Here is a 15,707-nt window from a genome sequence, read left to right as displayed (position 1 = left end):
GTGGTTAGCTGCCGTGGGGAGGGGGCAGGGTAAGCTGGGTGGGGGCACGAAACTTCCTTGCACCGGCCCTGGGCCCCACACTACAAGAAGGATGTGGAAAAATTGGAAAGAGTCCAGCGGAGGGCAACAAAAATGATTAGGGGGCTGGAGCACATGATTTATGAGGAGAGACTGAGGGAACTGGGATTATTTAGTCTGTAGAAGAGAAGAATGAGGGGGGATCAGTGGTAACAGATGACAGAACAAGGAGTAATGTTCTCAAGTAGCAGTGGGGGAGGTTTAGGTTGGATATTAGGAAAATCTTTTTCACTAGGAGGGTGGTGAAGCACTGGAATGGGTTACCTAGGGAGGTGGTGGAATCTCCTTCCTTAGAGGTTTTTAAGGTCAGGCTTGACAAAGCCCTGGCTGGGATGATTTATTTGGGGATTGGTCCTGCTTTGAGCAGGGTGTTGGACTAGATGACCTCCTGAGGTCCCTTCCAACTCTGTGATTCTATGATTCTATGATCAAGGAGAAGTGCTGCATTTGTAAGAACTTTTGGCCACAAACTCAGAAGGAGCGGGATATCTGTTTCAGAACTCTCCTAATGGAGTCAGCCCTTCGCCTGGCGTCCGAGCCCTCCCTCCAAGAATCAGCAAGTATCTCGGCATCGGTGTGTACTGCACCCCCGGCACCAGGCTCCACCAGGCACTGATCAACATCTCTGGTGCCTAAGAAGAAGGTGCGGAAGCACGGCTCCCTGGCACCAGGCAAAAAGCTCCAAGGGTCTTGGGGCAAGGGACCTAGTTCGGCCCGCCCAGCCACTCAGGAGTCGCAAATGCGCGCCTCTCCAGTTGGGGCTCTGAGCCCCTCAAAAAGTGCATCACTGACTCAGGCAGGGGCGGCAAGTTATATGGGACCGTGGTGCCTGGGCTCCAGCAATATTCAGGGCCCGGGGGCTCAGCTCCACCAATGTCTGGGGCCAGGTCTCTCCCCTGGCCCCACCTGCTGCCCCCGCGCACCTCCCCCAAGTGTCCCCCGGCCCCCACTTGCTGCCCCTTTGCACCTCCCCCGGGCCCCGGAGCATCCCTACCTCAAGCCAGTGGCTGCCTCCTACAGCTCCGTGCTGCGTTCTGCTCTGCTGGCTCCCGGCATCAACTGCCGCTGCAGGTCCTAGTGCCCCCCAACCACTAGTGCCAGGGCAGTCTGACCCCGACCCTGCCCTTCCGCCTCAGACCCTTCCCTTTTCTGGCGGGACCCTCCAACAGCACAGGGGGCTCCCCTGCCCGCAGTCACCGCTCCTGCCCCATGCTGGGCAAGGGGCAGCCCCACCCCCAGTGAGGCTACAGTGAGGGCAGCAGCAGGGGACGAGGTGCTCATGTGATGGCAGCCCCCCTGGCACTCACCACAGGGGAGGCAAGGGGGCTTCCTGGACCTGAGAGGGGACCATGGAGCATATGCAGTAATAGTATGCTGCCGGGAGGGACAGGGGGACCCTTCCCCCAGAGTTCACTGCTGCCAGTGGGGAGAGGGCTGGTGGGAGTCCTCCTCTCTGGCCCCAATCCCCAGGGCAGCCTTCCTGCATCCCAAACTCCTCATCCCCAGCCCCACCCCACCCCAGAGCCCGCACCACCAGTCAGAGCCCTCACCACCCCACACCCCAACCCTCTGCCCTAGCCCTGAGCCCCTCCCACACTCCAAACCCCTCATCACCAGCCCCATCCCAGAGCCCTCACATTTTAAAATTATTTTAAAAATATATATCAGCTTACAAGGCAGGTGTGGGGGGGTGAGACTTGGACCTGATCTGGGCACCACCAAAAATTATACAAACCTGCCACCTCTGGACCCAGGGGAGTGGTATGTGATCCAAGCCCCTGCTGGCACTGGCACCTGTCCAGGCCTCCCCGGCACGGAGAGAGCAAAGGCCTCCACCAGCGCTGTTGATGCAGCAGGATGTGGCAAAGGCTCCCCAAGATGGCATGCCAGCTTCCATGATTCCTCAGGGTTAATGGAGCGTCGACACTCCTCTGAGACAAGACAGCGCTCCCCACCACAACGCCGCAAATCCCTGGTGTCACAGCCCAGATCCTGTGGGGCTCACCCCCAGTCATCGGCACTGCAATCGCGATCACCGCCACCCAGGCGCAGTTTGCCTGAAGATTGACTTCAGTCTCCATATTACCGGCACCACTCACCCTCCTACCGGTTGGCCTCTTATTGAAGATCCCCATCACCTGCCATGTAGGAAGACTCCCCATCCAGGCTCTGGTCTCCCAGGCACTGCTACCAATCACCCCAGTACCAATGCCGCTCATCCCACTCCGGGCACCGGTCTCCGATGGCAGCCGTTAGCAAGCACACTCAGGCATCAACAGCTCCTCCATTGTAACCAGAAGGGGACTTCTCAAGTACGGCGGGCTGGGTTAGCCCCTCGCCCAGGTCTCACCGGCATGATAGGGGCTCCGAGACTACGTCAACTTTGGCACAGCAGTGGTATCAAGGCCAGTGGCCAAACCAGTGGCCTTATTGGGGTACATGGGGAATGCTGGTCATGGCAATGTCCTCTTCCCAATGCTCTTTGGCCGCCACCTCAGAGCAACAGCAGGCGGCACCAGTAGCATCGGCGTCACCTCAGTTCATGCAGATCGCGCAGAGGTCGGAGTAGAGGAAGCGATACCCACCCCTAAACCTCCCTCCCCAGTGGTGGACGAAGCCCTACTTGGAAAGAAGATTTCAGATACTACAGGGCTCTTTGATTTAGCGGATAAAGGCATGAGAAGATCCAATTCTTGGAAGCTGTATCTAGAAAATATCAAATTGTAAGTAAAGCACAAATCTTTGACAGTGGTGTTGGAGCATTGCTCACTCCTTACTTACAGACAGCCCCCCAACCTGAAGCAAATACTCACCAGCAACTACACACCACACCACAGAAACACTAACCCAGGAACCAATCCCTGTAACAAACCCCGTTGCCTTCTCTGTCCCCATATCTACTCTAGCAACACCATCATAGGACCCAACCACACCAGCCACACCATCAGGGGCTCATTCACCTGCACATCTACTAATATGATATATGCTATCATGTGCCAGCAATGCCCCTCTGCCATGTACATTGACCAAACCGGACAGTTTCTACGTAAAAGGATAAATGGACACAAATCAGACATCAGGAATGGTAACATACAAAAGTCAGTAGGTGAACACGTCAATCTCCCTGGACATTCAATAACAGATTTAAAAGTAGCCATCCTTCAACAAAAAAACTTCAAAAACAGACTTCCAAGAGAAACTGCAGAGCTATAATTCATTTGCAAACTTAACACCATCGATTTGGGCTTGAATAGGGACTGGGAGTGGCTGGCTCACTACAAAAGCAATTTCCCCTCTCTTGGTATTGACACCTCCTCATCAATTATTGGGAGTGGACAACATCCACCCTGACTAAATTGGCCTTCAACATTGGTTCTCCACTTGTAAGGTAACTCCCTTCTCTTCATGTGCCAATATATATTTATGCCTGTATCTGTAAAGTTTTTTACCCACAAAAGCTTATGCCCAATTAAATCTGTTAGTCTTTAAGGTGCCACTGGACTCCTCGTTGTTTTTGTGGATACAGACTAACATGGCTACCCCTTTGATACTTGTATAATTACAGTTACCATCAACAGCCCATTAGCTGGTTGATCCTAAGTCTGCCATTGTAAGACAAAATGACAAAATCTTCATGCTCTCAAATGTTTAGGAGCAGAAAGACGGACAGATTTCCACACTGAGCAAACCTTCAAAAAAGTGAACCACCAGGTCAGAGAGACTCCCATTCCGTGTGTGAAATTTAATAGACTAGCCAAAGCATGTTGAGGAAAGGTGGGGCAGCAGCTCCTAGCTTTAACTTCAGGAAAGGTGAAAGGGGCTTAATTACACAACTTCACACTCTATGAGGTGGCAAAGCAGGGACGCCTGTGAAATTCCCAGTCAAGCTGTGCTTGCTCTGTCTGGTGCTCAGTATTCTTCTTTGGGCTGGTCCACACTAACCCCCCACTTCGAACTAAGATACGCAACTTCAGCTACGTTATCGAAGTACCTTAGTTCGAACTTACCGCGGGTCCAGATGCAGCAGGCAGGCTCCCCCGTCGATTGTGCGTACTCCTCTCGCAGAGCAGGAGTACCGGCGTCGACGGCGAGCACTTCCGGGATTGATCCGGGATCGATTTATCGCGTCTAGACAAGACGCGATAAATCGATCCCAGAAGATCGATTGCTTACCGCCGGACCCGGAGGTAAGTATAGACGTACCCTTTGAGATAGTTGATGTCCTGGTTAGAGCACAGCACTGGACAAAGGAGCTGGTTTCTATTCAATTCCTACTACAACAGGCACTCTGTGGCAAGGGGTTTTCAGTGGTGCAATAAAGGTGAATAATCGCTGTAATTTGGATAACAAATTAGTTGGAAGAGTTTCAGGGAATTTTTTTTTTTTTTTGCCACAAACCGATGTAGCTAGACAATAAAATCTGCTTTATTTTAACATTGCTTTGCAAATCAAGAGTAAATGCTGTGACTCTTGTTTCTCCAGCATTGTTACTCTTTGTGTTACTCCCAACAGAAAACCAAACCGGGTATTCATCCATTCAGTTAATGAATGATTGGGGTGTTTCCTTTGCCCTAGCTGTACACTCAGAGCGTATTAAGGCAGCTGCCATGCATTCCTTCCCCCTACCCCAAACGTTGGTTTGTGATTACTATTCTATTTTTAATCTGAAGATACTCATCCACAGCTGCTTGTCTTACGTTTCCCTGATATGACTCGATGCTCAGCTCTGGGACATTTGTACAAAGTAGCCAAACACAGAGAAGATTTCAGTTTGTAGCCTAATCTCTGCCATTGCTGATTTATCCCTTGTTTTCATGTCATTGTGTGGGAGGCTGTTTTGGCAGTGTTGAAATGATTGGCTGTGCAGGCAGTCTCTCTGTCCAGAGGTATTGTACACAAATCTGACTCAAGCTGCAGAAGACATTCTTATTATCTAAGTAACCTTCAGGAGGAAACAGGGGAAGAATGGAATCTAAATCCCCTGATTTCCAAATTCACTCCAAGTTTGGGTTATTGCAAACACCCTCAGGGCTTGGCTACACTTGCGAGTTAGAGCGCATTAAAGCAACCCCGGGCGCCCTAGCTCACTACCCATCCACACTGGCAAGGCACGTAGAGCGCTCTGACTCCAGGGCCAGAGCGCTCCTGGTACTCCACCTCAGCGAGAAGATTAATGCTTGGTGCGCATTGGCTGAAACGCCCGGGTGTCAATGTGAACGAGGTGTTGCATTACTGCGCTCTGATCAGCCTCCAGAAACATCCCATAATCCCCTTAAGTTAAGTGCCACTCTTGTCATTGTTTTGTAATCGCTGCAGGTATGCGGATATGCCCTTTGAAAGCTCCGTTTCTGACAGCCGGCATGTTTATCTGCTCCGAGACAAAGCAACCATTACTATGGAATGCTGTGTGTGAGAGAGAGAGGCGGGGGAGGGGGTAAGGGGGTGGTCTCCTGCTGTCTGAACTTACAAGATAGCATGCTGACATGCTCTCAACCCCCCAAAAACCCACTTTCTCTCCCCACATATACACAACACACTCCCTGTCACACTCCACCCCCCCCATTTGAAAAGCACGTTGCAGCCACTTGCATGCTGGGATAGCTACCACAATGCACTGCGCTCTGTGGTCGTTACAAGAGCTGCTAATGTGGCCACGCCAGTGCGCTTGCAGCCGTCAGTGTGGACAGATTGCAGCGCTTTTCCTACTATGCTCTACGAAGGCTGGTTTAACTCAAAGCGCTCTACATCTGGAAGTGTAGCCATGCCCTCAGTTTTCACATTTCCACCACCCTTGGAATACGTTGTCACGGACTCACAGATCGTGCCCACTCGTGGCCCCATGTGGTCCGTGGGGGGTGCCCCTTTCAGTGAGACAGCCCTTTTCGGGCGTCCACTCTCTCGGGGGTTAAGCCCCTCCGCCTCCTGGAGCCGCACCTCTCTGAGCCTTAGCACGTCTGTCTGCCGTGGGCCCCCTCAGGGAGTCCACTCACTCTGGACCCCCCGGGCCTCCGCCCCTGAAGAGGACGAAGCAACCCTGTTCTCTAGACCAGAGTGACTCTCAGCCAGCGTAAAACAGGAGTGTTTATTGAGCATTGAACACAGCACAGGAAACTCTCTGACCCTCAGGCCTGGCCTCCCTCCGCACAGCACATCCCAGTCTCTCCCTGCATCCAGGTGGGCTCTGCCTGCTCCCCCTCTCCAGCCCAGAGCCCTCCTGCTTCCCAGATGGGCATCTGAGATCACCGGCCCCAAGCCCTGCCTCTGTCCATTGTCTTCTCTCCAGGTAAACAGGGTCGCCTCGGCCTCCTGTCTTCTGACCCCCTCTGGCTGGAACCGGCTGGTTAGGTCATGGGGTCCTCTCTTCACGGCCCATTGTCCTCCCACTGGCCAGAACCGGCTGCTGGGACTCCGGGTCGCCAGGTCACCAGTCGCTGGGGTATCCATCCTCCAGGCCATTGGCTGGGGTCCCAAGTTCCCTCTCCAGTCCTCTGTAACAACAAACTCCCTCTCCCCCGCTCGTTAAACCAGTAACACCCAGGGAAACTGAGTCCCACCCCCTCTGCATGCAAACCATTGGAAAACAAGGAAAAAACAAGAAAATCCCCCACTTCTTCACATACACTATTCAGCTTTTCCTTGAAAGCCTGCTGGCATGGAGAGGCTAAGCCCAGGAAAAATGAAGCAAGCACCACTTGCAGCAGACTTTATCAATCCTGAGGTGGTAACAGGCCACTTCATTTTGAATGATCTCTTAGAATATGTGTTAACTATGTATGCTAAACAATCTGTTCCACCTTTTATTTAGCTGTGACACTCTGAGTACCTTTCATGGACCTCAAGGAGAGCTCTGTGTAGCTTGAAAGCTTGTCTCTTTCCCCAACAGAAGTTGGCCCAATAAAAGATATTACCTCACTCACCTTGTTTCTTTAATCAGTCATTTCATTCTCTTCAGTACCTAGCTCTAAAGAGGGACACAGCAGCAAAGTGGAACTGTCCTAACCAAACCACTGCATTCCATCAGTCCTGCTTGGGTTATCAGAACCCCTCCTAAGATGCTAGTGTATGGAAATCCCTGTGTTTGTGGGTCAGTTTTTTCCTTGACAGCTAACTTTTGAGAAACCAGGGTTTATATTTATATAAAGGACTTTCTTTAGCATGTGCTTACACACAGTGCTGCTTACAATTAAATGCAGTGTGCTGAATTTGCTCCCAAGAGCTTTGTAGGTCTGTAACTTCACTGGTCAATCATCTCATCTTTCCCTGGAGTGAAATGCAGAAAATGTCTTTATTAGAGGTATGGAACAGCTTGCATATGAGGAGAGCTTAATAAGACTGGGACTTTTCAGCTTGGAAAAGAGATGACTAAGGGGGATATGATAGAGGTCTATAAAATCATGACTGGTGTGGCGAAAGTAAATAAGGAAGTGTTACTTATTCCTCATAACACAAGAGCTAGGGGTCACCAAATGAAATTAATAGGCAGCAGGTTTAAAACAAAGAAAAGGCAGTATTTTCATATAGAGGATCGGTCCATCAATGGCTATTAGCCAGGACGGGCAGGGATGGTGTCCCTAGCCTGTTTGCCAGAAGCTGGGAATGGGTGACCGAGGATGGATCACTTGATGATTACCTGTTCTGTTCATTCCCTCTGGGGCACCTGGCACTGGCCACTGTCGGAAGACAGGATAATGGGTTAGATGGATCTTTGGTCTGACCCAGTATGGTCATGCTTATGTCCCTCTCAGCTGATGTCTCTTTGGAAACTGTGAAATGACCGTCTTTATGTATTCAAAATTACGTAGCTCTTGCCACCCTCCTCCCCTCCCCCTCCACTTGCACCCTGGATAGAAATGTGGTGAAGCAGAGAGAAGTCTCTCCTCTCATGCTGACCCTTGGATAATATTAACAGTCAGTATAGGGGAACACAGATTATTGTCAAATTGCACTGGATCTGGAGCAATGCAAAATGTTGTGGTCTGCCATAATTTCTCAGGAATTCACCTCCATTTGTATAAAGAAATTGAAGTGCAATGGGTAAAAGGAAGAGACATTCAACAGAGTAAGGAAAATCAAATGAAGGCAAAGGTCCCCCTCCCCAAACATGTTCAGGAGGAGAGAGGGATTGGAGCAGTTGGTTGGGAAGGGGTAAGGAATTCACACTGCTCTGGAATATTTGTATGGATGTTAAAGTGTATTTCTCTGATTCAGTTGGTGACAGCTGCTGAATTGGACCGTTGTTAATTTTGTGTGACCTTTGGATAAGATTTGAGAGCTGCAGCATTTCCTCTCCTTCAACAGGGTTAAGGGTTACTGGTGGGTAGCTGGGTGATGACAATAGGAATTGGTGGGAATTATATTTGGAAAAATAAAAAATAAAATGTAGAAATTCTAATAAGAAATGGCTTGTTCCGCATTTCAATCCAGATGCTAATTCCTTGGGGTGTGTACTGTTAAATGTACTGACTTTTCAGCTACTTGTTCCCAAAATACTAGTCTGGAAATGCAATGGTTTGTCTGAATCCTGGCTTCTGGTGGAGAGAGAGGCAAATGGGTGGTACAGTGGGGAGGCACCAGATCTGTACACTGTTCCTAGTGAAAAGAATGTCTTTGTGTTTGTCAAGGTTCCTTTCACACTCTGAACTCTAGGGTACAGATGTGGGGACCTGCATGAGAACCTCTAAGCTTAACTACCAGCTTAGATCTGGTTTTGCTGCCACCACCCAAATTATTTATGAGTCATTTGGGAAACTCTGTCTACCTCCCCCCCCAGAATATCTCCCTCCTAAGTACTATAACCCTTCCCTGGGTAGCCTTAAGAGACTCCTCCACCAATTTCCTGGTGAACACCGATCCAAACCCTTGGATCTTAAAACAAGGAGAAATTAACCATTCCCCCTTCTTTCCCCCACCAATTCCTGGTGAGTCCAGATCCAACCCCCTTGGATCTTAAAACAAGGAAAAATCAATCAGGTTCTTAAAAAGAAGGCTTTTAATTAAAGAAAGAAAGGTAAAAATCATCTCTGTAAAATCAGGATGGAAAATAACTTTACAGGGTAATCAGAATCAAAGAGCCCAGAGGAACCCCCTCTAGCCTTAGGTTCAAAGTTACAGCAAACAGAGGTAAACCCTCTAGCAAAAGGAACATTTACAAGTTGAGAAAACAAAGATAAAACTAACATGCCTTGCTTGGCTGTTACTTACAAGTTTGAAATATGAGAGACTTGTTTAGAAAGATTTGGAGAGCATGGATTGATGTCTGGTCCATCATAGTCCCAAGAGCGAACACACCCAAAACCAAAGAGCACAAACAAAAGCCTTCCCCCTCCCCAAGATTTGAAAGTATCTTGTTCCCTTATTGGTCCTTTGGGTCAGGTGTCAGCCAGGTTACCTGAGTTTCTTAACCCTTTACAGGTAAAAGGATTTTGGTGTCTCTGGCCAGGAGGGATTTTATAGTATTGTACACAGGAGGGTTGTTACCCTTCCCTTTATAGTTATGACAGTGTTTTACTACAGGGTAAGGACTATCAGGAAATTCCCTGCCTGGTACCAGAGGTCTTATTGCCAGCTCTACTGTATTTGAGTCTCTGATTGTCTTTGGAGTTTTAATGACAAAGGGTGAACTGTGGCTTTGCCATGAGCTGTGAGCGAGGGGCAGTGTGTGGTCATGCTGCCCCTGGAGCAAACCAAGGGGCAGATTGTGGCTCAGAGGCACAGTCTCCTCTCTGGATGGGTCCCCACTTACTCTGAAGGGGAAATACCCCCATTCCAGATCCATACCTAGCATTTCAGCATAGCCAGTACATTGGGGTGGAGCCAAGGCTTTGACCACTCCCCACATGGCCCCATCCACTCTTCCCCACTTGTGCAAGGGAGTGCTTTCCTTCTCATGCTGCTACCTGCAATCCAGCGCAAGGGATTAAGGTTATGCACTCTTACTTCCTTGTGCAGCTGCCACACCTACCTGAGATCGACCATCATTCCTGAAATGTGACATTGCTGTGTGGTAATAAGTGTTTCAAGCTGGTTTGTGCTGGTACAGGGTAGGCATGAGGAGCCTGACCTTTGCAGGTCAGAGATCTTTGCCAGTGAGGGCAGAGTTTATAAGTCGGTTGCTATAGCTCCAGGGTGGGAAGAAATGTGAGCAGATAGGCTCATGCAGCTTGAAAGATCTGATGTGGTCTTTTGCAAAACATGTGTGCATCTGCAAATAAAAATAGACTTTTTATGTTTTCTTTTTATTGTTCCAGTTTTTTGTTTGCTCCCCTTTCTCCATGCTTGTCATTTCCCCTCCCCCAAACACCAGTCCTTGTCTTTTTGGTTTCTTTTTTTCCTTTTGGCATGGGCAGGGATGCAATGGAAGAAATGATTTTTCACTCCAATTTTGGCCAGCTCTGGGCTCCAGCAAGGGCAGCAGCACTCCCTTACCAGAGCTGGGCTTTCTAAAGAGCTGTGCAGCTCTGACTTACTCAGAAAGCTAGGTAGCCGGGCCACACACATTGCCTAAATGCTGACTCATGGGGAGGCCTTTGCATTGGCCTCCTCTGTCCTAAGAGACATGCAGCCTGGTGTTTGGTGCAGTTCAGCCAAAGCATTAAAGTCAGCATGTGGTTCCATCCTCACTCCAACTGCTGGGTCAAATTCGCTGCTGGCCTGCACCTGGTGTCGTGGTCAGAAATAGCCCAGCTTTGATGACCTGCCAGTCACATTGTAAAATATACCTGATAGGGGTTTTTGGAGTGGGGGCTGAGGGTGTCCTGCCTAGAACAATGCAGGGTGGAATAGAACTTTCGTTGCAGGTAGTTGACTGGCAGAGCTCCTGTCTAAATGGTTCATTCCATGCTCTTGGGCTTGCTGTAATGCTAATGCTATGTTAGGGTGTCTAAACTCTTGGAGAAGTGTTGCTTTTTATTATTTACATCAAAATAAATGAGAACTGATAGGTACTCAGAATAGTAGAGATTTACACAGACTTTGCATGGCTGTAAATGATAATACAAGATGCAGGGCAATGGTGGAACAGATCTGTTATTCCTGAATTTTTCATGTCAGACCCTTCCTGTCCTAAAAAGACTTGTTGTGGGGAATAGGACTAAACAATTGGGGGGTCTGTCTTTTCTAATGGTTCTGGCATCTTCCAATTATGTGCTACCCCGTGGAATAGCTTCCAAGAAACATATTGACACAGAGACACACACAAAAACACCACAAGGCAATCAAGCACACCGGCACAACCCTCCAAAAAGTCACACAGACACCAATGAGATCAGCAAAACCACAGACAAAAAACATATGGCACATGATAACTAGGGCCCAGAGGTGAAAGTAAGCCGGTACGCCGGTAAGCCGTACCGGGGCGAATCGGCTTCCCCTGGTGGCAATTTAAAGGGCTTGGGGCTTCCAGCAGCAGCTAGAGCCCCGGGCCCTTTAAATCACCCCCGGGGCTCCCAGCCGCCTCTACAGCTGGTAGCTCCGGGGTGATTTAAAGTGCCTGGGGATTTAAAGGCCCCGCCTCTTCCAGTTGAGGCCCCGCCCCCTCCTAAGGACTCCGGAGTACCGGTAAATCCTTTAAGTTACTTTCACCCCTGCTAGGGCCCTACCAAATTCATGGCCATGAAGAACGCATCATGGACCGTGAAATCTGGCCTCCCTCCATGAAATCTGGTGTTTTGTGTGCTTTTACCCTATTCTATACAGATTTCACTGGGGAGACCAGCATTTCTCAAATTGGGGGTCCTGCCCAAAAGGGAATTGCAGGGGATCACAAGGTTATTTTAGGGGGGTTGTAGTATTGCCACCTTTGCTTTTGCACTACCTTCAGAGTTGAGCGGCCATAGAGAGCGGCTGTTGGATGGGCACTCAGCTCTGAAGGCAGTGCCCCGCCAGCAGCAGCGCAGAAGTAAGGATGGCAATACCAGACCATGCCACCCTTACTTCTGCGCTGCTGCCTTCGGAGCTGGGCGGCCGGAGAGTTGCAGCTGCTGACTGGGTGCCCAGCTCTGCAGGCTGCAGCGCAGAAGGGTGGCAATACCATACCATGCCATCCTTACTTCTGCGCTGCTGCTGGCGGCGGCTCTGCCTTCAGAGCTGGGCGCCCATCCAACAGCCGCTGCTCTCTGGCTGCCCAGCTCTGAAGACAGTGCTGGCGCCAGCAACAGCGCAGAAGTAAGGCTAGTAGTACCGCAATTCCCCTACAATAACCTTGCAACCCCCCACACCTCTTTTTTGGGTCAAGACCCCTACAATTACAACACTATGAAATTTCAGATTTAAATAGCTGAAATAAAGAAATTTATTATTTTAAAAATCCTATGACCATGAAATTGACCAAAATGGATCGCGAATTTGGTAGGGCCCTAATGATAACTCTGTGGAGAAAGGAGACAGACATACTCATAAATTCAGATACACTCACACACATGCAAACATGGACTCACTTGCACAGAGACGCACATATATAGAGGCAGTAACACACACAATTCACACACATGTAAATGCACAGGCACACTCACACAGGAACACAGACAAAATGTGAGACAGAGACACAGCCAGAGACACATGAGCAGGACCCAGTGGCACATAAACACAGAGCTACAACCACACACATACAAGCACCCAGAGGGTCACATGCACATGATGCAATATTGATATTGCACACACGCACAGGGCCGGCTTTAGGCCAATTCCCCGAATCGGGCCCCGTGCCTAAGAGGGCCCCGCGCCCAGTGGGAGGGACGCCCAGAGTGGGGGGCAAGTGCCAGAGAATCCCTTCCCTGGCTAGAGGCACCTTTTTAATTTTTACTCACCCGGCGGCGCTCCAGGTCTTTGGCGGCGGGTCCTTCACTCGCTCCGGGTCTTTGGCGGCGGGTCCTTCAGTGCCGCCGAAGATCCGGAGCAAGTGAAGGACCCACCACCAAAGACTAGGAGCGTGGCCCGGTGAGTACAAGCCCCACGTGTTTTTTTTATGTGGTTTTTTTTTAAGTCATCCCTGCCGGGGCCCCGTCGAAACTGTTCGAATCAGGCCCCGCACTTCCTAAAGCCAGCCCTGCACACGCATAGTCACAGAGAAGTACCTCCCCTCCTTTCACTTACACATAGATCTGGTTTGTTATAAACCCCAGTGCTTTCTTGTCTTGTTTTAACAGATGACTGCCACAGCGCAACAGCCGGCTAAGGCACAGCCAGTGCACATCACAACACCCTCGGCAGCAGCCAACACCCCAGTCCCCAGCACTCCTATTGACCCTCAGGCGCAGCTGGAGGCTGACAAGCGAGCTGTCTACAGGTACAGAGAAACTACTGCCAGGCTGCTCTTTAATGTTCCTTCCCATCACTGGAGTGGCATGTTGAGCTATTACTGCAAGCTGGCCTGGGGCTAACATGTCAGCAGGAGTCTACAGAGAGGCATTTACTTAGGCGTCCTTCTCAATAGATTTGTCAGGAGGCAGCTTTCAGTTCACCTTAAACTAGGTGAGACCCATATTCCAGAAGAAAGAGTTCTGCTTTCTTTGTTAGAGAAATCAAAGGTATCTACACACCATCGTGCTGAACAATATGCAGGAGACAGTGACCCCAGTGCACCTGGGATGCTAGAGATCAGGAACAATTAATATGTGATGGAAGATATTAGGATGAAATGCTCAGTGGATACTGGGGAATTCTGAATTCCTTCTGTTACTTTCCCTTCCTAATTTGTTTGGCTTCTCACCTGGTTATTCCTTGTACCTCACTGGTCTAAAATGACCATGGGATTCAGTTATCATTGCTTTTTTAAAGGGGAATGTCTGGATACTGGGATACTATCTGATGCCTGTTTGGCTGCCTCTCTGACATAAGTAGTCAGCCAGACCTGCTCACCCTGCTGTCCAAGCCCCACCTGGGCAGCAGGCTCACACTAGCAGTAATCCCCACGTCTCAGGGCAGAGAGCTAGCCCACATGATAAACCATGTAATCATCCACAGCAGTGGGCTCATCCTCTCCTTAACCCCTCAGCCATCACAACAGGGTGACTTTTGCATTGACCCTTCTGGCTAATTTCCCATCCCTGGCCTCATGTGTAGACACAAGAGGATGAGGAGAACATTTGCTCTTTAAAACTAAAATTTGTATTATTAACTGCTAAACACAGATGAGCAAGCAGCAGTGCCGCTGAGCAGGGATCCCTGCATTGATATTGTAGGCTCAAGGGGATTCCTGCTTCTTCATCTGGCACCTTTACACCTGGCTTTATTTCCTCTTTGATCCAAGGAAAAGGTTCTGCCAGTTCAGCTTTCAGTGCATCTGGCCCCCTACTCAACGGGCTGGCATACTGGACAACGGGGTGGGCTCCTTGGTGAAGAGATTGAGAGCTGGATTCTGCCCTGCTCTGTCCCTGGGTCAGTCATTTATCCCTGTGCAAAATAGGTGACTATCAGACCAGAATGGCAGCGTTCTGTCCCCGCTTTGCTCAAGTGTATGGAAGGGCAACCAAGGCCTGGAAACTGAGGAACAGTTCTGGTGAAGTGTCTGTAGCTGCATAAAAGCTAAAGTGATGTCTTTTTGTGGGCATTGAAGTAGACTAAACAGCTAAGCACTGCCAGTAAATGCACTTAGTAATTGGGTTAGCTGGTGTTACTCCAGCAGGTATGTATGAGAAAAGAAAATATCTGGAATAAAAAAAAATGCAACAGAAAAAGCCTCTCTCTGCAAAATGTCCATGACAACTGATAGGAGTGGCTACCTCCTCTCCTACATTATTATTATAGTTATACAAATGTTGATCACAAGCTCTAAGCACTCAGTAATATAATACGGGTTGGATCACAGAAACCCCCTTGGGAGCTGCCACCCGATGTGCCAAGACTACCCCTGCTTCTGTTTTCCCTGCCAGCTCAGGACTCCAGCGCCCTGTCTTGCTGAGTCAGACACTCCTGTCTGACTCCAACACAGACCAAGGGTCTGAATCACTTGTCCCAAAACTGCAAGTTTACCCAAAAACAGCTCACAGGAGTGTGCTTGTCTTTAGCACTCAGATGCCCAACTCCCAATGGGGTCTAAACCCAGATAAATCCGTTTTACCCTGCATAAAGCTTATGCAGGGCAAACTCATAAATTGTTCGCCCTCTATAACACAGATAGAGAGATATGCACAGCTGTTTGCTCCCCCAGGTATTAATACATACTCTGAGTAAATTACTAAATAAAAAGTGATTTTATTAAATACAGACAGTAGGATTTAAGTGGTTCAAGGTAGTAACAGACAGAACAAAGTAAGTCACAAGCAAAATAAAATAAAATGCGCAAATCTATGCCTAATCAAACTAAATACAGATAATCTCACCCTCAGAGATGCTTCAGTAAGTTTTTCTCAGACTGGACACCTTCCAGGCCTGGGCACAATTCTTTCCCCTGGTACAGCTTTTGTTCCAGCTTAGGTGTTATCTAGGGGCTTCTCCATGATGGCTCCTCTCCTTTCCTCTTCTCTTCCACCCCTTTATATATCTATCTTTTGCATAAGGCGGGAACCCTTTGTCTCTCTGGGTTTCCACCCCCCCCCTCACTGGAAAAGCACCAGGTTAAAGATGGATTCCAGTTCAGGTGACATGATCACATGTCATTGCAAGACTTCATTACTCACTTGCCAGCACACACA

The 15,707-nt window shown here is 49.3% G+C and overlaps 1 protein-coding gene across 4 annotated transcripts in view; it reads left to right on the top strand.

The window, feature by feature from the left end:
* The window catches only part of PKNOX2 (PBX/knotted 1 homeobox 2), a 676,497-nt gene that overhangs the window by 397,530 nt on the left and 263,260 nt on the right, over window positions 1–15,707 (top strand). For all 4 annotated transcript variants that reach the window (XM_026657858.1, XM_026657861.2, XM_026657857.2 and 1 more), the window contains one exon: window positions 13,221–13,360. In XM_026657858.1, coding sequence (XP_026513643.1) covers window positions 13,221–13,360 — 140 coding nt within the window. The remainder of the gene's footprint in view (window positions 1–13,220; window positions 13,361–15,707) is intronic.

This window comes from Terrapene carolina, unplaced genomic scaffold, assembly GCF_002925995.2.
Source record: "Terrapene carolina triunguis isolate 2854851 unplaced genomic scaffold, T_m_triunguis-2.0 Scaffold374, whole genome shotgun sequence".
Taxonomy (NCBI): Eukaryota; Metazoa; Chordata; order Testudines; family Emydidae; genus Terrapene; species Terrapene triunguis.
This window is presented reverse-complemented; position numbering and strand designations above follow the sequence as displayed.